Source organism: Oncorhynchus clarkii, chromosome 8 (genome assembly GCF_045791955.1).
Source record: "Oncorhynchus clarkii lewisi isolate Uvic-CL-2024 chromosome 8, UVic_Ocla_1.0, whole genome shotgun sequence".
NCBI lineage: Eukaryota > Metazoa > Chordata > Actinopteri > Salmoniformes > Salmonidae > Oncorhynchus > Oncorhynchus clarkii.
In genome coordinates this window covers 10,064,181-10,085,096 of record NC_092154.1, presented here as the reverse complement: position 1 = coordinate 10,085,096, position 20,916 = coordinate 10,064,181, and the positions used below count along the sequence as shown (strand labels likewise).

The 20,916-nt window shown below is 42.8% G+C and overlaps 1 protein-coding gene and 1 long non-coding RNA gene across 3 annotated transcripts in view; both read left to right on the top strand.

Moving 5' to 3' along the window:
• Nucleotides 1-13,678: 13,678 nt before the first annotated feature.
• On the top strand, nucleotides 13,679-14,696 carry LOC139414921 (uncharacterized). Its single transcript, XR_011634915.1, has 3 exons — nucleotides 13,679-13,754; nucleotides 14,324-14,390; nucleotides 14,567-14,696. It is a non-coding gene; the product is annotated as an uncharacterized lncRNA (long non-coding RNA).
• Nucleotides 14,697-16,451: 1,755 nt separating this feature from the next.
• Nucleotides 16,452-20,916, top strand: part of LOC139414920 (coiled-coil domain-containing protein 85C-B-like) — a 91,012-nt gene continuing 86,547 nt past the window's right edge. The window contains exon 1 of one of the 2 annotated variants that reach the window (XM_071162545.1): nucleotides 16,452-17,902. In XM_071162545.1, coding sequence (XP_071018646.1) covers nucleotides 17,173-17,902 — 730 coding nt within the window. In that variant the 5' untranslated portion in view covers nucleotides 16,452-17,172. The remainder of the gene's footprint in view (nucleotides 17,903-20,916) is intronic. The other variant, XM_071162544.1, reaches the window with a different exon arrangement.

The following is a 20,916-nucleotide window of genomic DNA, read 5'->3' as shown; positions in this document are numbered from 1 at the left end:
CACATGGATTTGGTACTGTAGATAGGTGGTAGTGGTGGGGTAGGGGCCTGAATGCACAGTGTGTTGTGAAATCTGTGAATGTATTGTAATGTTTTAACTGCCTTAATTTTGATGCACCCCAGAAAGAGTAGCTGGTGATTTGGCAGCAGCTAATGGGGATCCATAATAAATACAAATACAGTAACATAGCAGATATGACTGACTTGCTTAAACAAATGTGGTTTCGACTGACATTTCAGACGTGCAAACTATGGCATAAGGGACGACGAACAGATAATTGGCAATTTCAATTAAGACATTATTGAGCGAGTTAGGAGGGACGTAGTAAATATAAATATTTGTTCAGCACTTTTGAAATGTACAGCGACAGAATTCAGAACATCGGCCATTCTATCAGTTTTCTCCCTGTACACCAAGTCAGAACCATAGGATAAATACTGGGGGCATATAAGCAGACAATGAAAGCTCTTTCAATATTTGAGGATGACATTTCTCTAAGACAGGCTATAGGCCAAATGTGCATCACCAAGTCAGAACAGTAGGTTAAGTTATGAGGAGAAAAGGGACCAAATGATTAGGGTGAGGCACATGAGCAACGAACATACACTTAGTATTACTTTCTTAGCTACAGTATACATATCTCCCTGTCTTATTACATCATTTATGCAGCAGCATACAATACATTTCTGGACTCACCTTGTTGTGCTGTGCTCACTTGAACAGGAAGGTGGTGTGACAGTCCTTCGTGGGCAAATGTTGTCATCAAAGTCTGGCATTCTCTGGATTTATGGTGCTTTCAAGACAATTGGGAACTGTTGAATCATGACGTCATTGATCTTCAGGTCGGAGCTCAAGAAAGAGGCCCGAGTTTCCGACTTGGAATTCTGAGTAGGATGACTTGTTCAAAACATATTTTCTCACCTCATATTTTCCCAAGATCTGGATTCTTAGCTTTGAGAAAAGAGAATTCCTCTAGGGGCGGGAGGGGTCAGGACGGGGGGTGAAAACTCAGTCTTTGTAGCCACGGCCGACTCATTAAGCAAGTGATGTGCTTTTGTATGGGTGACAATGAGAGTGTCGAATTTAGTCAATATTAAAAAGTATTGCAATTTGATAGGTGATGTTTATTTGATCTATACTGAACAAAAATATAAATGCAACATGTAAAGTGTTGTTCCCATGTTTCATGAGCTGAAATAAAAAGATCCCATAGAAAGTTTCCTTTGTAAAAAAAAGTTTATTTGGCAGAAATTTTGTCCACAAATGTCTTTACATCCCTGTTAGTGAGCATTTCTCCTTTGCCAAGATATTCCATCCACCTAACAGGTTTTGTATGTCAAGAAGCTGATAAAACAGCATGAGCATTACGAAGGTGCACCTTGTGCTCGGGACAATAAGAGGCTACTAAAATGTGTTATTTTGTCACACAACACAATGCCACAGATGTCTCAAGTTTAGAGGGGGCATGCAATTGCCATGCTGACTGCAGGAATTTCCACCAGAGCTGTTACCAGAGAATGTAATGTTAATTTCTCTACCATAAGCCGCCTCCAACATCATTTTAGAGAATACGTCCAACCGGCCTCACAACTGCAGACCACGTGTAACCACGCCAGTCTAGCATCTCCACATCCAGCTTCTTCACCTGCAGGATCGTCTGAGACCAGCCACCCAGACTGCTGATGCAACTGTGGGTTTGCACAAACTAAGAATTTCTGCAAGGCTCTCCAGAGGGTAGTGGGTTCGGTCTCCTAGAGATGAACGTACTTTGGTGCGAAAAGTGCAAATCAATCCCAGAACAACAGCAAAGGACCCTATGGGAATAGACCATTCACTTTGTGACTCCTCCAGTACCCCCCATTTCTACCATTGTTGTCACTTCCTGCTGGACCGCCACCGTCTGGACTTCTGGTTTCTGGTTTGTGTGGATATGATGTTCCACGGATCTGTGCGCACTTATAGCAGCGTCTCTGATCTGGGTCCAGCAGCCGCCGATGTCGTTGGTTTGGGTCACCCTCCGGCCCGGATGGAACCTCGGCTGGTTCCGTCCTGGCCCCATTCAGCCCCTCGCCTCTCTATGTGTTGTTCGTCCCCCTCGCCGCATCTCCTCTCGGGCCCCTCTCAGCAGGTCCTGGGTATTCTGGTGAATTTCCACCGCGGTCGGCAATTCCTCCAGGCTCTGGGGTTTCTGCATGCCTACCGTCTTCTTTGTCTCGTATTGCAGGGCCCGAAGGTATTTATCCAGGACGAGTTTGTCAAACATCGGGAGGGAGGGTACATCCGTCAGTAGCCAGCCCATGGTCAGGCGCACCAGGTCGCTCATTTGAGCACGGTGGGAAAGGGTGGGGTCAAAGGCCCAGTCGTGGACCAGTTGTGCACGGCATAACGGCTCAGTATCTCCCGTTCGAGTCCCTCATAATTTGCGGCCTGGTCAGTGTTCAAATCAAAGTAGGCCTTCTGGGCCTTCACAGAGAGGTAGGGTGCCAACAGGCTGGTCCACTTGGGCTTGGGCCCTGCAGCCCCAGGGTAGCCTAGCTCGTCTGGTAGGCTCGTGTCACTGGGCAGCTTGCGGATACAGGATGCATCTGAGCTCAATTCCCGAGTCTAATAGCAAAGGGTCTGAATACTCATGTAAATAAGCTATTTCTGTTTTTTATTTTTTATTTCTTTCTTTCTTTTCTTCTTTTTTTAAAACAATTTTCTACATTGTAGAATAATAGTGAAGACATCAGAACTATGTAATCATGTGATAACCAAAAGAGTGTCACCACCCTTTGCCTTGATGACAGCTTTGCAAGCTCTTGGCATTCTCTCAACCAGCTTCATTAAGTAGTGTCGTGGTGCTACGTAACACCAGAAGATTGTGGAAAAGGATAGATGAACACGAAGAACATTGGGAAACAGTTGTTGTGTCTGGACTATCAAGAAATGGGAATACTGTATATTATAAAATCAGTTCTCTAGCTTTAATTATTACGTGATTAAACTAATCATGTAAACATTAATTAACTAGGAAGTCGGGGCACCACGGAAAATGTTGAGATATACAGAGTTATAATTTTCCGAATATAACTCTTCAGATATTTTAATAAAAAATTTAAAAAAGTATTTTATCTTTATTTAACCAAGTAGGCTAGTTGAGAACAAGTTCTCATTTGCAACTGCGACCTGGCCAAGATAAAGCGTAGCAATTCGACACATACAACAACACAGAGTTACACATGGAATAAATAAAACATACAGTAGAACAAAAGAAAACAAAAAGTCTATATACAGTGAGTGCAAATGAGGTAAGTTAAGGAAATAAATAGGCCATGGTGGCGAAGTAATTACAATATAGCAATTAAACACTGGAATGGTAGATCGGCAGAAGATGAATGTGCAGGTAGAGATACTGGGGTGCAAAGGAGCAAAATAAATAAATAAATAAATACCAGTATGGGGATGAGGTAGGTAGATAGATGGGCTGTTTACAGATAGGCTAAGTACAGGTGCAGTGATCTGTAAACTGCTCTGAAAGCTGGTGCTTAAAGCTAGTGAAGGAGATGTGAGTCTCCAGCTTCAGAGATTTTTGCAATTCGTTCCAGTCATGGGCAGCCGAGAACTGGAAGGAAAGATGACCAAAGGAGGAATTGGCTTTGGGGGTGACCAGTGAGATATACCTGCTGGAGCGCGTGCTACGAGTGGTTGCTGCTATGGTGACCAGTGAGCTGAGATAAGGCGGGGCTTTACCTAGCAGAGACTTGTAGATAACCTGTAGCCAGTGGGTTTGGCGACGAGTATGAAGCTAGGGCCAGCCAACGAGAGCGTACAGGTCGCAATGGTGGGTAGTGTATGGGGCTTTGGTGACAAAACGGATGGCACTGTGATAGACTGCATCCAGTTTGTTGAGTAGAGTGTTAGAGGCTATTTTATAGAGGACATCACCGAAGTCGAGGATCGGTAGGATGGTCAGTTTTACGAGGGTATGTTTGGCAGCATGAGTGAAGGATGCTTTGTTGCGATATAGGAAGCCGATTATAGATTTAATTTTGGATTGGAGATGCTTAATGTGAGTCTGGAAGGAGAGTTTACAGTCTAACCAGACACCCAGGTATTTGTAGTTGTCCACGTGTTCTAAGTCAGAGTCGTGCAGAGTAGTGATGCTGAACGGGCGAGCAGGTGCGGGCAGCGATCAATTGAAAGGCATGCATTTAGTTTTACTTGCGTTTAAGAGCAGTTGGAGGCCACGGAAGGAGAGTTATATGGCATTGAAGCTCGTCTGGAGGTTAGTTAACACAGTGTCCAAGGAGGGGCCAGAAGTACATAGAATGGTGTCGTCTGCGTAGAGATGGATCAGAGAATCACCAGCAGCAAGAGCAACATCATTGATGTATACAGAAAAGAGAGTCGGCCCGAGAATTGAACCTTGTGGCACACCCATAGAGATTGTCAGAGGTCCAGACAACAGGCCCTCCGATTTGACACACTGAACTCTATCAGAGAAGTAGTTGGTAAACCAGGCCAGGCAATCATTTGAGAAACCAAGGCTGTCGAGTCTGCCAATAAGAATGTTGTGATTGACAGAGTCGAAATCCTTGGCCAGGTCGATGAATACGGCTGCACAGTAATGTCTCTTATCGATGGCGGTTTTGATGTCGTTTCGAACCTTGAGCGTGGCTGAGGTGCACCCATGACCAGCTCTGAAACCAGATTGCATAGCGGAGAAGGTATGGTGGGATTTGAAATGGTCAGTAATCTGTTTGTTAACTTGGCTTTCGAAGACCTTAGAAAGACAGGGTAGGATAGATATAGGTCTGTAGCAGTTTGGGGCTAGAGTGTCACCCCCTTTGAAGAGGGGGATAACCGCGGCAGCTTTCCAATCTTTGGGAATCTCAAACGATACGAAAGAGAGGTTGAACAGGCTAGTAATAGTAATATTTGATCGATTATTCATTCTCATTATTATATTATTATTACCTCATCAGTTCTCATTACTGAACATCGAAAACCCTTGGATATTTGCACAAACCCTAGACTAAATTACCGATATACAAATTGTCTTAATTATCTACTAACTAATTAACTAACTACATAATCACATAGAATGAAATAAACAGAGTAGATATTGGTTACTAACTAACGAAGTGCGCTGAGAGTCGGGAAGCAAGTTCAGGGAGTGAGTGTTTAAATAAATAAACACAACATCATACAAAATAAGAAACAGGAACAACGCACAGACATGACACAGTAACAGAAACAATGAGGCCTGGGGAAGGAACCAAAGGAAGTGACATATATAGGGCAGGTAATCAAGGAGGTGATGGAGTCCAGGTGAGTGTCATAATGCGCTGATGCGCGTAACGAGGGTGACATGTGTGCACCATAATGTGCAGCCTAGCGGCCGGAGTGGGAGCACACGTGACACTAACAATTATAGAAAAGTCCCTAGTGGAGTAAGCCGATATGACGGCTTGGTATACAGAGGAAAGAGGTGGGGCAGGTAAAGAGCGGGAAAGACAAGATGGATTACACACACAGTTGATAATTATAATAATTGAAATGCTAATCCTTTGCACATGAACAGCCGCTCATTTGAGAATAATTGCGATGTACATATTTACGTCCGTAAATCGTTGTTGCCTTTGTTGGAATCCGGTCCCTCTGCTGGAGAGTCAATCGACAGAAAGTCTCTGCTTGTGTTCATAATGGATACGTCAGGCCCATGGTTGTCGCAGAGAATAGATGTTTTGGTGGTTGTCGGTATTCTCATTCTAGACTTACAGAATTTCTAGCAATTATATGTCTAAGATTTGCTCTTATTCTGTAGTGATCAATAGTCTCAGAGTTTAACCATTTCCAGCCGTGTTGCCAAACTACAGGAATATTTTCTAATGGACTATAGAATTGTAACCATTCCAACGTGGGGACTCTGTCCCGGCGTTCTCTGACTTAATGTATATTTTGTAGGAAGTGGGTTTTATACACTGTGGAAAAAGGGGTGGTTCTATGACACGTGATGTAACGTCTCAAATCAAATCAAATCAAATTTTATTTGTCACATACACATGGTTAGCAGATGTTAATGCGAGTGTAGCGAAATGCTTGTGCTTCTAGTTCCGACAATGCAGTAATAACAAGTAATCTAACTAACAATTCCAAAACTACTGTCTTGTACACAGTGTAAGGGGATAAAGAATATGTGCATAAGGATATATGAATGAGTGATGGTACAGAGCAGCATAGGCAAGATACAGTAGATGGTATCGGGTACAGTATGTACAAATGAGATGAGTATGTAAACAAAGTGGCATAGTATAGTATAAAGTGGCTAGTGATACATGTATTACATAAGGATACAGTCGATGATATAGAGTACAGTATATACGTATGCGTATGAGATGAATAATGTAGGGTAAGTAACATTTATATAAGGTAGCATTGTTTAAAGTGGCTAGTGATATATTTACATCATTTCCCATCAATTCCCATTATTAAAGTGGCTGGAGTTGAGTCAGTGTCAGTGTGTTGGCAGCAGCCACTCAGTGTTAGTGGTGGCTGTTTAACAGTCTGATGGCCTTGAGATAGAAGCTGTTTTTCAGTCTCTCGGTCCCAGCTTTGATGCACCTGTACTGACCTCGCCTTCTGGATGATAGCGGGGTGAACAGGCAGTGGCTCGGGTGGTTGATGTCCTTGATGATCTTTATGGCCTTCCTGTGACATCGGGTGGTGTAGGTGTCCTGGAGGGCAGGTAGTTTGCCCCCGGTGATGCGTTGTGCAGACCTCACTACCCTCTGGAGAGCCTTACGGTTGAGGGCGGTGCAGTTGCCATACCAGGCGGTGATACAGCCCGCCAGGATGCTCTCGATTGTGCATCTGTAGAAGTTTGTGAGTGCTTTTGGTGACAAGCCGAATTTCTTCAGCCTCCTGAGGTTGAAGAGGCGCTGCTGCGCCTTCTTCACGATGCTGTCTGTGTGAGTGGACCAATTCAGTTTGTCTGTGATGTGTATGCCGAGGAACTTAAAACTTGCTACCCTCTCCACTACTGTTCCATCGATGTGGATAGGGGGGTGTTCCCTCTGCTGTTTCCTGAAGTCCACAATCATCTCCTTAGTTTTGTTGACGTTGAGTGTGAGGTTGTTTTCCTGACACCACACTCCTGGGCTCACAGGGGTGTGGCCACTGGCTTGTTAAAACTTAATAGCTAAACTACTATCTCTTTCAGAAGGCCACCTTGACATTACATCTTCTGACAAATAGTTTCATATTCAATCATATATTTTTCACAACATTCAGATAGAAAATAAATAACTGAGAGATGTACACTTCCAAAGCTACCGTTATTCTGTGCCACCGTCCTTCCTAATGTCACAAAATTAAACAACTTTGACAGGATTGTTCTTTAAATACCCACGGACCATTCCCACGTTCTCAAAAATATAAATATGGTTTAATCCTCCAATTTTGGGGAATAGGAGTTGAACAAAGAGATGCTCTTTGTTCCTTAGGTTTATTTCCCATTTCTTTCTGCATGACCAGGAATTTATGACCTGTTGTAAAGTCATAAAACTTGTGGTGTGAGAGAGGGGAGAGCCACGATATACACCCCACAGGGCCATGTCGTGACAGTAGTCACCTGGAATGCATTTCTATTAACAGGTTTTCTTTGTTAATTTGTGTTGTGACAAGGTAGGGATGGTATACAGAAGATAGCCATGTTTGGTAAAAGACCAAGTCCATATTATGGCAAGAACAGCTCAAATAAGCATAGAGAAATGACAGTTCATCATTACTTTAAGACATGAAGGTCAGTGGACTGGTGGAAATATGGTGGAAATATGTCCTTTGGTCTGATGAGTCCAAATTTGAGATTTTTTGGTTCCAACTGCCGTGACTGTGAAATTCAGATTAAGAAAACGGATAATCTTTGCATGTGTGGTTCCCATCGTGAAGCATGGAGGAGGAGGTGTAATGGTGTGGGGGGGCTTTGCTGATGACACTGTCTGTGATTTATTTAGAATTCAAGGCACACTTAACCAGCATGGCAACCACAGCATTCTGCAGCGATACGCCATCCCATCTGTTTTGCGCTTAGTGGGACTATCATTTGTTTTTCAATAGGACAATGACCCAAAACACACTTCCTGGCTCTGTAAGGGCACTCCTTCAAGACTGTTGGACGAGCATTCCTCATGAAGCTGGTTGAGAGAATGCCAAGAGTGTGCAAAGCTTCATAAAGGCAAAGGGAGGCTATTTTGAATAACCTAAAATATTAAATATATTTTGATATGTTTAACACTTTTTTGGTTACTACATGATTCCATGTGTTATTTCATACTTTCGATGTCTTCACTATTATTACACAATGTAGAAAATAGTAAAAATAAAGAAAAACCCTTGAATGAGTAGTTGTGTCCAATTTTTTGCCCTAAGCCCATACATAAGGCAAATAAAAAAACTTTAAAAATAACGTTATTTTTAAAATATATTTTAAATACATTTTTTGATCCAACCACATGACGCCGCTTTCAATGTTCAAAATGCACCAGAGAGCATAATTTAGATGCAGAAGATCAATATTTTAAACACAATTGATTTGGGTTAAATTTTTATCACAAGCACATACAAGAAATTGCCAAAATCAAGGAAACACCAACGTAGTGTCTTAAAAGTGTGTTTGGCACGGGGCCAAAGTGTGTTTGGCATGAGTTCTTAATCGGGCCCTGAGTAGCACTATTGTTTCAATGCTGTAAACTGATATATTTCCATAATTTCAGAGGAAAACATAGGAAACGATGATGAGGAGCTTATGCTGGACAACTTTGTGACGTTCTTCATTGCGGGTACGTCTCCCTGAAACAAGCACTATTCTTTCTTTTATTCCATCTTAGTAATATAGTTTTTCCCACACAATTGAAGTTTGAAGAAACAAAAGTGAAAGTGCTTTTGCTGTTTTAATCTTGACAGGGCGAGAGACAACAGCCAATCAACTAGCTTTTGTTGTTTTAATCTTGACAGGGCAAGAGTCAACAGCCAATCAACTAGCTTTTGCCGTCATGGAACTGGGAAGGCTGCCAGAGATACTGACAAAGTAGGTGTCACGCCCTGATCTATTTCACCTGTCCTTGTGATTGTCTCCACCCCCTCCAGGTGTCGCTTATTTTCCCCAGTGTATTTATCCCTGTGTTTCCTGTCTCTCTGTGCTAGTTCGTACTATCAAGGCACAAGACGAGACCAAAATGCAGACACAGGAGGCAGATGGTTGCAGTCTTACAATGTTAATTAATCCAAATGGGTAGGCAAGAGAATGGTTGTGGACAGGCAAAAAGGTCAAAACCAGGAGGACAAAAAAAAAGGTCCAGGAGTCTAGGAGGTACAGAGTGGCAGACAATGTCCAAAATCAGGCAAGGGTCAAAACCGGGAGGACTAGAAAAAAGGAGAAATGCAAAAAGCAGGAGAAAGGGAAAACCGCTGGTTGACTTGGAAACATACAAGAAGAACTGGCACAGAGAAACACGAAACACAGGGATAAATACACTGGGGAAAATAAGCAACACCTGGAGGGGGTGGAGACAATCACAAGGACAGGTGAAACAGATCAGGGCGTGACAGTAGGACTTGTTTTCATAATTTATATCTTGGTTATTGATCATGTCTGTAATAAAAACCGGTTGGTTGAGTTTGTGAGTGTCTCTGACCTCTCCAGGGTGAGGCAGGAAGTGGATGACGTCATCGGGATGAAACAGGAAATCAGCTTTGACGACCTGGGGGAAATGACCTACCTGTCTCAGGTAAATTATCTACCTGTCTCGTGTCCATTTTGTGTTGTCTTGTCATTACTACTTACTAGCACTATTTTATACTATACAAAAAAAAATAATGGAAAGTTGCTTAGTAGCTGGAAGCAGAGCTGCCATTTCTGTCGGTGCCATCTCAACAACTGGTTCATTCAACATTGTTTCCACATCATTTCAACTAAAAAACATCTATGTGGGCCTCCTGGGTGGCAGTGGTCTAAGGCTGTGCCATCAGAGACTCTGGGTTCGAGCCCAGGCTCTGTTGCAGCCGGCCGCGACCGGGAGGTCCGTGGGGTGACGCACAATTGGCCTAGCGTCGTTCGGGTTAGGGAGGGTTTGGCCGGTAGGGATATCCTTGTCTCATCGCGCACCAGCGACTCCTGTGGCGGGCCGGGCGCAGTGCGCACTGACCAGGTTGCTAGGTGTACAGTGTTTCCTCCGACACATTGGTGAGGCTGGCTTCAGGGTTGGATGCGCACTGTGTTAAGAAGCAGTGCGGCCTGGTTAGGTTGTGTTTCGGAGGACGCATGGCTCTCGACCTTCGTCTCTCCCGAGCCCGTTTGGAAGTTGTAGCGATGAGAAGACAGTAACTACTAACAATTGGATATCGCGAAATTGGGGCGAAAAAGGGGGTAAAAAACAAACATCTATGCGATGACGTTGAATCAACGTGGAAAACCGATTGGATTTGCAAAAAGACTGAAGGCCATTTCGTCTTTTTGCACCCAACTTTTAACCTAAATCCAACGACATGGTGAAATGTTTTGTTGATTTCACGTTTAATTAATGTTGACAACTAAATCAAATATAAATCAAAAACTAGACGTTGAATTGATGTCTGTGCCCAGTGGGATGTACCTCAGGGAGCTAACGCAAGTGTTCAAGTCTCGGGTCACGTAACTCTTCACATCGTCAATTAATCAGCATGGTGTGTTTGATTCATATCACCTCCCCCCCGTCAGGTTTTGAAGGAGACTCTAAGGTTGTACCCTACAGCACCAGGCACTTCTCGTTTCATCCCCAACGACATCGTCATCAACGGCATCCCCATCCCAGCAGGAGTCACATGCGTCGTGAGTAGTCACCTCAAAAACAATGTGGATGAGTGATGACTGTTGTTGTATGATAATATCTCTAAGTTTAGTTGTGGTGTTAACATGTGATACGCTGTGGTACCTCAATGTGGTAAAGGAATTAATTATCCTTGTCTAAGCCAGTATGGCTCATACCTCAATGTAGTAAAGGAATGAAGTATCCTTGTCTAAGCCAGTATGGCTCATACTGGGGTGGCAGGGTAGCCTAGTGGTTAGAGCATTGGACTAGTAAGTCCAATGCTCCATTTCAAATCCCCGAGCTGACAAGGTACAAATCTGTCGTTCTGCCCCTGAACAGGCAGTTAACCCACTGTTCGTTCCTAGGCCATCATTGAAAATAAGAATTTGTTCTTACCTGACTTGCCTAGTTAAATAAAGGTGAAATCAATAAAAAAAAATACACAGAATGTCTTTTAAAACAGAATTGTAGGAATTCCAAAGTGGTTTTTCCACTTGAATATTGGTGTGAAACACTTTCTTTGGTTTCATGTGAAAGGCAGCATCGAAACTCAAAAACGGTGTTTCTCATACAATCAATGATTTAGAAATACAAATGGTTTATCGCCTAAATATTGATTATATAGATAGATATATCAATATAAATATTGATTGATGATAAGGGCATATAGAAAGAAAAAAAAAATATTTGTGGAATTCTACCTCTATTCTTTTAATGCTTTACTTAGACAGGTTAGAAACAGGAGGGGCAGTAACATGGCACATTTTGCGCTCCAGAGTGGAGTGCTTGAGGCGTCACTACAGACCCGGGTTTGATCCCGGGCTGTGTCGCAGCAGGGGAGACCCATGAGGTGGCGCATAATTGGCACAGCATCGTCAGGGGACACGGTCGCCAGTTGTATGGTGTTTCCTCCGACACATTGGTGCGGTTGGCTTCCGGGTTAAGCAAGCAATGTGTCAAGAAGCAGTGCGGCTTGGCAGGGTCATGTTTCGGAGGACTGATGGGTCTCGACCTAAGCCTCTCCCGAGTCCGTACAGGAGTTGCAGCGATGGGACAAGACTGTAACTACCAATTGGGGAGAAAAAGGGGTAAAAAGTTAATAATAAATAAAAAATACATGATACATTTAGTTGATATTTTACCCACTCGGCCACACTGTAAAAATAATTCTGGGCTGAATTGAAATTGAATCTAAAAAACGACCAACATATATTTAATACAAATGAAAGCAAGTCGTGCAGAGCCTGTGGTCTAGAGGAAACACACCTGGTTTAGACAGGTCACCCCTTGCCCACTGTAGACTGGGGTTCAATTCCCCAACACTTCAATCTGTTTCTCCCACCTGTCTGTATCCCCTCTGTCATTTCAGAAATGTCTCAATAGAGGAAAAATACCCCCGAATGTATGCAACTTATTTCTATGATTTGTTAATTTCATTTTACCAAAGTAACATAAATCCAATTTAATGAACAACTAATCCACCTGGACTACCCCCCCCCCCCCCCCTTGTTTTTACGCAGCTCCTTGCTGTTTACTATCTGTGCATAGTCACTTAGAAATGACCTTAACTAACCTGTACCCCCGCACATTGACTCAGTAGCCTTACCTTACCCCCTGCATAAAGCCTCCATATTGACTCAGTAGCCCTACCTTACCCCCTGCATATAGCCTCCACATTGACTCAGTAGCCCTACCTTACCCCCTGTATATAGCCTCCACATTGACTCAGTAGCCCTACCTTACCCCCTGCATATAGCCTCCACATTGACTCAGTAGCCCTACCTTACCCCCTGCATATAGCCTCCACATTGACTCAGTAGCCCTACCTTACCCCCTGCATATAGCCTCCACATTGACTCAGTATAGCCTCGTTATTGTTATGTATTATTTATTGTGTTAACGTTAGATTGATTTGATTAATTTTACTTTAGTTTATTTAGTTAATAACTCTTTCTTAAAACTGCATTGTTGGTTATTAAGGGCTTGTAAGTAAGCATTTCACGGTAAGGACTACATCTGTTGTATTCGGCACATGTGACAAATTTGATTTAATATGTTACTCAAAATTTAAGCATCTTTTATTAGGATAACCAAAGTGAGAGACAATATATTGATTGAACCCATTGGAAGTCTTTGGTTTTAATCACCTTTCATTTATCTTGAAGCGTGACTCTGTTTTTAGAGGATTGTGGGTAATTCAACACTTTTAGACTATAATTCTTTCACACATTGTTGTGTACATGTTTGAAGAAAGAAGACTGTGTTTCTATATTGGTATTAAGCAGTTTGTTGTGTAATGGATCATGATGAACGGATATCAAAACTGTCAGGCATTTTGACGTTCAATGAGGACAGCACCCATTCCCACATTCACGAGTTTCAGTGGAAGAGGCAACTGCAGAGTCCTTGTTTCTTGCAGTTCAACCTCCAGTTACTGCTGGTGGTTTGAACACTGCGCTTGACAATGCCTGCCAAAATGGTATGCAGTATCATGGTAAATGATCAAATACATAACACAATGTTAAACATTAAGACACCAGATAAAGGGATCTGATTCTGCACTAGACAGAACTCGAAACACCAAAATAGTGTTAGTGCTCCCAGTCCCTGGCAAGGTGTTGCACAATATTTGATTTAGTGCTGTTACAGCACACCATGAAATGTTTCAAAACAAATCAGGATTATGTGTTTTGTCTCCTTCAAGTTGGTGGCAGCTCAGTTGCCACTAGTTTAGGTGTTACATTTCCCTTCATCTTAACAGTGTAGTCAACACCTCTGCACTAATTTCCTAAAGTGTCTTAAATCTTTTGTTTTCCTCTATCTTGTCTGTCTACAGTTCAATTCGTATATCTGTGGAAGGTTGGATAAGTTCTTTGAGGACCCGCTGAAGTTTGACCCAGAGAGGTTCCATCCAGACGCTGCCAAGTAAGTCACACGATACGTTTTCATTGTTTTATTGTTTCTTTACAACATTTGAATTGATTAAAGCAGAACTGAACTCGAGAATCAACTTCTCTCGTTGAAAACGGCATATGCTACATTGATATTAGCCAGAAACATTTCTTCCTGTGCCAAAATTGACTAAAAAGTGCAAGTAGGTTAATTTTCATTACTTACATGGTGGTTGGGTTTTGATTTCGCCCACTAACACGGGATAAACAGCTGCGGTGATTGTGCTCTATCCGATGGTATGGCACAACACACAGACAGTGAGACAGACCTGGCCTGCAGCGCAGGGGATCAGACTTTGTTTACATGAGACAACAAGTTATGCATTTTATACTGCACCAAACAACCTAGCTATATGTAAAATTGCCCGACTAAAACCTAGTTGACAAAAATGCCCTAACAGCTTTCTTGAGTTATCTTAGATTCATTCTGACTATTTTGAGGACACACCCACCTAATTTCTCTTAATGAGCAACAGAAAAATCTGTGCGTTCAGTCACTCTTTAAGAGCTAACCGACATGTTGTGTTTGTTTCTGTCCTGAAGACCCTATTACTGCTACTACCCCTTCGCCCTGGGACCACGCTCATGTCTGGGACAGAGCTTCGCACAGGTGAGCAGACTGTCCATATGAAATACATTGAAACAACTTTATTTGGGATTGTTCTCTGCTGATCCTATTATCCATCCTAGTTATATTACTCCTGGACTTCTGCCTCCATTATATACTTTACTTTATAGTTGAGCACACCAGATTTGTCATCCTTTAAAGAGATCTGTTGTTCACAGATGGAGGCCAAGGTAGTGATGGCCAAGCTGCTCCAGAGGTTTGACTTCAGCCTGCTGCCTGGCCAGTCCTTTGACATCCTGGACACTGGGTCTTTGAGACCAAAGAGTGGAGTGGTGTGTAACATCAGACACAGAGGACAGACACCCGCAGCCTGACCTGACTGGGACCTGAACATGACTAGCACTTCTCTATAACATACTTGTCTTATTTCTTCTACTTCCTAGTGGAGCAAATTATCTCTTTCTTTCAATGAAGCACCTTATCGAATATCTAGCTATTTTTAATGAAAATGGATGTTGAATAATTATGTTTATTCTTTGTATCAATGGTGAAATAATATCTTAAATATGATGGTTCTATGTGATGAAGAGTTACTAGGACAAACTTGACATCGGAGTGTTTGTATTTGTGCTGATTCCATGTTGTTAATTTACCCTTATCATGTAGTTACTATGCAGTTTACCTTTTATCACATATATAAAGGCTACTATGCAGTATACCATTTATCACATAATATAAAGAGATTTATAAAGTATATATTAACTTCTTCGATGAACTTCCTAATCAACATTACCACAGTGCCTCTGTTGGAGTGAATTTACTATATTTTAATAAAATAATTGACCAAACATCACTGAGCTCCAGAAGATTAGACTACTTTTGTGCACAAGGTCATCGCTGTGAACCTGCAGACAAACCAAGAACATTCATTCTCATGTTTTGTCTCTTTCTCGTTTACACCCATATTTATTTAACTAGGCAAGTCAGTTAAGAACAAATTCTTATTTTCAACGACAGCCTAGGATCAGTGGGTTAACTGCCTTGTTCAGGGGCAAAATGACAGATGTTTTCACAATGTCACCCATCCTAAAAATCTAAGTAGAGCTCTTCCACTTGCTATTCAGTCAACAGGTGTCTAAAATGACCCATCTAGAGGTCATATGGGGCAGCAGGTAGCCTAGTGGCTAGTAACCAAAAGATTGCAAGAACGAATCCCTGAGCTGACTAGGTTAAAGTCAATCAAGTGTGGTATTTATTTTTCTCTGTAGCCTCAGCATTGTTGTTTCTTCATTAATTAGTCCAACGTTTGGAATGGTGTATCCATTGTTGGAATTGGGTCAACATGCCAGTGCAAGGATGTGTAGACTAAAGCTAACATTTGCGAATAGCATTTACCAGGGCTATGTCATTCAGTTGACTGAAAACAAGAGTGCTTCATTGTGTAACTTTAATAACATGTTTATAGACAACAAACAATGCAGTTTTAAGAAAATACAAAAAAAAAGTAAGAAAAACATAATTAAAGAGCAGCAGTAAATAACAATAGCGGGCCAATGTGCCACCTGTGTCGAGGTAATTGAGGTAATATGTACATGTAGGTAGAGTTATTAAAGTGACTATGCATTGAAAATAAATAATGCAAGTAGCCTGGGTAGCCAATTTGATTAGATGTTCAGGAGTCTTATGGCTTGTCCGGTACCACTTGCTTGACATGGTTATAGCAGAGCATGTAGAAATCATAGATGTAATCATGCTGTAGTTTTCAGAATGAACCATTGACTATGTTGTTTTAGAAAAAAAATACAAAATAATAGCTAGTGGTCTATTTTCATAATTATTCTGTTTAATTTCTATTCCTGTCTCAAATCAACTGGAACTGACCATTTCAATTGCAGATTGCTATTTTCAAAACAGATCCGTTTGATAAATTCTATTGATAATTCATGTATTTTCACCTCATAACGTGTGAAGTTCCTCACTGTGGACCGTTCATTGCATGGAGTTGGCACGCTCTCCATCTCGCTACCTGCCTGCGTCTTGATTGGCCGTCTTGACCGAGATCCTACTGTACCATTTCAAACCCGAGTCTGCGCTACTCTACAGTCTGCGGAAGCAGGGGAGGACCGTGCAAATTCCCAACGAGCTCCGGGATTCAATCCGCTGCCAAGGCACTCACCAGTCACCACTTCGGGGAAAAAAGGCTTATTTTTGAAAGAGCTCGAGCACTGTGTCTGTTGTAAAATTCGTTCGTTTCCGTTGTCTCGGAAAAGCAACATGCTGGTATAGTAAATATAGGGCTAATAGTTGGTTTTTTTATTCCTTCCAAGCGCACATTTCTGTTGGATTTTTATCTGAATAATTATTTATTTTCGTGGATATTTTCGTTATTTTCTTCCACGGTGGAACGTGCGGAGCACGATGTGCACATGCGGTGGGATGCTCAGGGTTCTCCTGACAGTTCTCAGTTGAGTGATGGAGATTTGATCGGTAAACATTCGCTTGTTTTGTTTTTACACAATATATACATAATTTATGAACGAATGAAAAAATACCAAGAAGGACTGCAAAGATTCGACAGTGATCTTTTTTGAAAGAGTTGTGCGTGCAGTCTTCTGCATGGTTGCTATAGCCAACATCTCATTGCCATTTTAATTTGTTTAATTTAACTTTTCCATCCGAAGTGCCACTGTTAGCATCATTTCCGTATCATGTATTCACATTTCAATACAATTCCGCAATTGAGACTCGGCTAGTTTAGCCTAAATATCCAGCTTATTTCCGTACCGTTATTGGACCGAGGAGAGAGCACAGACCCGACGGAGACATGGCTAAAAACCCGTCCGAGGGACCCAATGAGCCAGATCTGAATCAGCTACCGGACGAAGAGCTGCTGCAATGGGGCAAGGAGCAGCTGGTCAACAGGCTAAGGAGAGTGGACAGCGAGAAGTTATACCTGATGATCGAGCACGGCAACATGATGAAAGACGTTAACCGGAGGCTGCAGGTGCACCTGCACGAGATCCGCAACCTGAAGGAGATCAACCAGAAGCTCCAGGACGACAACAACGAGCTGCGCGAGCTCTGCTGCTTCCTGGACGACGACCGGCAGAAGGGCAAGAAGCTGTCCCGGGAGTGGCAGCGGTTTGGCCGGTACTCCGCGAACGCCATGTGGAAGGAGGTGGGCACCTACCAGCTGAAGCTCAAAGAGCTCGAGGCCAACCAGGAGACAGTGGTGCGAGAGAACACGGACCTGAAGGAGATCATCTTCATGCTGGATGAGGAGAGGAACGGAGCCGGTTCCCGGAGCTCCATAGACTCTCAGTCCAGCCTCACCAACCTGAACGGCGGGACAGGGATAGTTCGGGACTTCGGGGATGGCAGTAGTACCTCCAGCACGGGGAGCACAGGTAGCCCTGACCACCACCACAGCCACAACCACATACACAAGCTGCCCGCAGAGAGGGAGGGCAAGCTGGGCAGCACCTTCCAGAGGAGGTCCATGGACGACCTGTCAGCGCCACACCATCACAGGAGCATCCCTAATGGACTCAATGGTATGTTTATACACCTGTAATACACACCTGCCATACACTTGTCATGGCCTACATCGGTCCACACATCTGTATGCAGCTGCCCACACCTGGACGCAACTGTCCATAGGCCATCTCATCTCAATGGTCCATACCAGCCGGGCGTGAGCTGGGATGTTAAATGCATAGGAGAAGGGGGGGATATCATTATTATTGATATTTGTACAGAATTGTTGAGGGAGATTGCAAGTAAGCATTTCCCTGCACTGAATACCTGCTGTAAACTAAGTTGTTTTTATTTGTCTAATTTGAATTAGACATTCCACCAGCAGTAGGGACTAAAAATGCAGAGTCATCTCTATATGACTCTGAGACAGACTGACTATTCAGACAGACTGACCCTTCAGACAGACTGACCCTTCAGACAGACTGACCCTTCAGACAGACTGACTATTCAGACAGACTGACCCTTCAGACAGACTGACCCTTCAGACAGACTGACCCTTCAGACAGACTGACCCTTCAGACAGACAGACCTCTATGATAACACAGAGACATTGGACAGTGATGCTGCCTGAGTACCCCTCCCTCCTCCAGACGGATTCAGTCAAGGCCCGCACAGCAGTGGATCAACCTGCCATATGACAGTCTGACTGACTGACTGTTTTTTTTTCTCCCCCCGACAGACAGCCAGCCTAAACTATTATTATTGTTGTGATTACCTCACTGTTTCTGTGTTTAAATCCTCTTCTCATCCTGAGAGGAAGTCATGATTGGGATGCTTACTGTAACACATGTAATGTACACGCGCTCACACACACGCGCTCGCACACACACGCACGCACGCACGCACGCACATCACACACACACACACACACACACACACACACACACACACACACACACACACACACTGGATGCCTGAGTAGCCTCTTCAGTGTGCTACCATCAGATTGATGTGTGGTGAATTAGGTCACTGAGTATCACGGCCCTGAAGGAAGAAGAGACAACTATTTTAATCGCTTTTAGAAGGGCTCAGGAAAATTGATTTTGGATGAGTTCACTGATTATCACTGTTGTCTTTGGCTCTTGAGGAGCTGTCTCTCTCTCGTCTCTTTCTCTCTCTCTTTCTTTCTTTCTTTCTTTCTTTCTCTATCTTTCTTTCTCTCCCTCTCTCTCTCTCTCTCTCTCTCTCTCTCTCTCGTCTCTTTGTCTCTCTCTCTCTCTCTCTCTCTCTCTCTCTCTCTCTCTCTCTCTTTGTCTCTGGCCTGCTTAGGGTCTTTCTCTCAATTTCAATTCAATTCAGGGGACTTTATTGACATGATAAGTTAAATTAGTTACATTGTCAAAGTATACATATAACAAAAAAAGTGTGACCAACAGCAATAATGCATCAATATCAATGAGAATAATAATCCATTAAAGCAATAGTTGTAAGGCAGTAACATGACAGAGAAGCCCCATGACATGGTATGAAAGCCAAAAACAAAATGGGAAATATGAATGACATTACATCGCATTACATTTTCACTAGCTTTCCCTCAGTAGCAGGAGGACACATATTTGGCTGCCAAAACATTTAGTCTTTTCACCCAATAAATATGAGATTTTTTTTCTTCATTTTTTTTAGTTTCAAATTTTTTGTAATGAATTAAAATTTTGTGGAAAGAAAGATTATCTTATGTCTGAGTATTTGTCACAGTGTAATAGGAAATGCAGCTCTGTCTCTCTCTCTCCGTCTCTCTCTTTGTCTCTCTCTCTCACAGTCTCTCTGTCTCTACCTCTCCCCTGGAGCAGAGTGAGCACAACCTGTCTTCTCTGGGCAGCCAGGTTTGTCTGTGACGACCGGTCTCTATAGCCAGACTGTTCTCACTGAGTCTGTACCTAGTCACTGTTTTCCTCAGTTTTCTATCAGTCACAGTGGTCAGATAGTCTGCCACCATGTACTGTCTGTTTAGAGACAAATAGCATTGACGTTTACTTCCATATTCTGTGTTGTCTTTCCAATAGGTGATTATATTTTTATTTTTGCTTTGTGATGATTTGGTTGGGCCAGATTTCCTGAGTGCTGTCCTGTGGCTCTATGGGGTTGGTTTGGCTTGGTGAACTGAGCCTCAGAACCAGCTGGCTGAGGGGACTGTTCTCTTGTTCCATCTCTTGACATTGTAGAGCTGTGTGATGAAATGTTTTAGGGTCGCTTGTTTTTAGATGGTTGTAAAATTTGATGGCTCTTTTTTCTATTCAAATGAGGAGGGGGTTTTGGCCCAATTCTGCTTCTGATCTACATGAGTTTTTTTCTTTGCACTTGCAATACAGTCTTGCAAAACTCTGTATGCAGTATTTCAATTGGATGTTTGTCTCTCTCTCTCTCTCTCTCTCTCTCTCTCTCTCTCTCTCTCTCTCTCTCTCTCTCTCTCTCTCTCTCCCAAGGGTCTCTAACTCTCTGCTAAGGGTCTCCGTCTCTCTGCTTAGGGGACATTTGAAATGCATCAAGCCGACTAGAAATCAATGAATGCGCTGTTCTAAGACCTAAATACTCAGGCTTTAGCAGAGTGTTGGATGAAATACCATAATGAAATAGGATGCTAAGCCTAGTTTAATCTGCACATTACCACCATTACCCCACCCACGCTCACGTACGTACGCACACTCACTCACTCACTCACTCACTCACTCACTCACTCACTCACTCACTCACTCACTCACTCACTCACTCACTCACTCACTCACCACAATGATTTGTTCTTTAGGATAAATACAGTCTGTTTCGTGCTGTAGCATACAAACAGACAGGCCGCCTAATTCCAGCCTCTGATTCGTTTGTTTTAGGAACGCAACACGGGTGCACTTCCTCAAGGAAATATTGTTCTATGTTCTGATTCCACAGCTGGTGTCTTTTGAGATTCCAGGAATTTTAGAATCTTAAAACCCTGAAGGTAGATATCCCGTATCCTAACAGCATGTTAGCAAACGGAGCTGTTTTTAATCTGCACACAAACACATTTTTTTGGCCATGTTTGTGCATCATTGCGTAACAG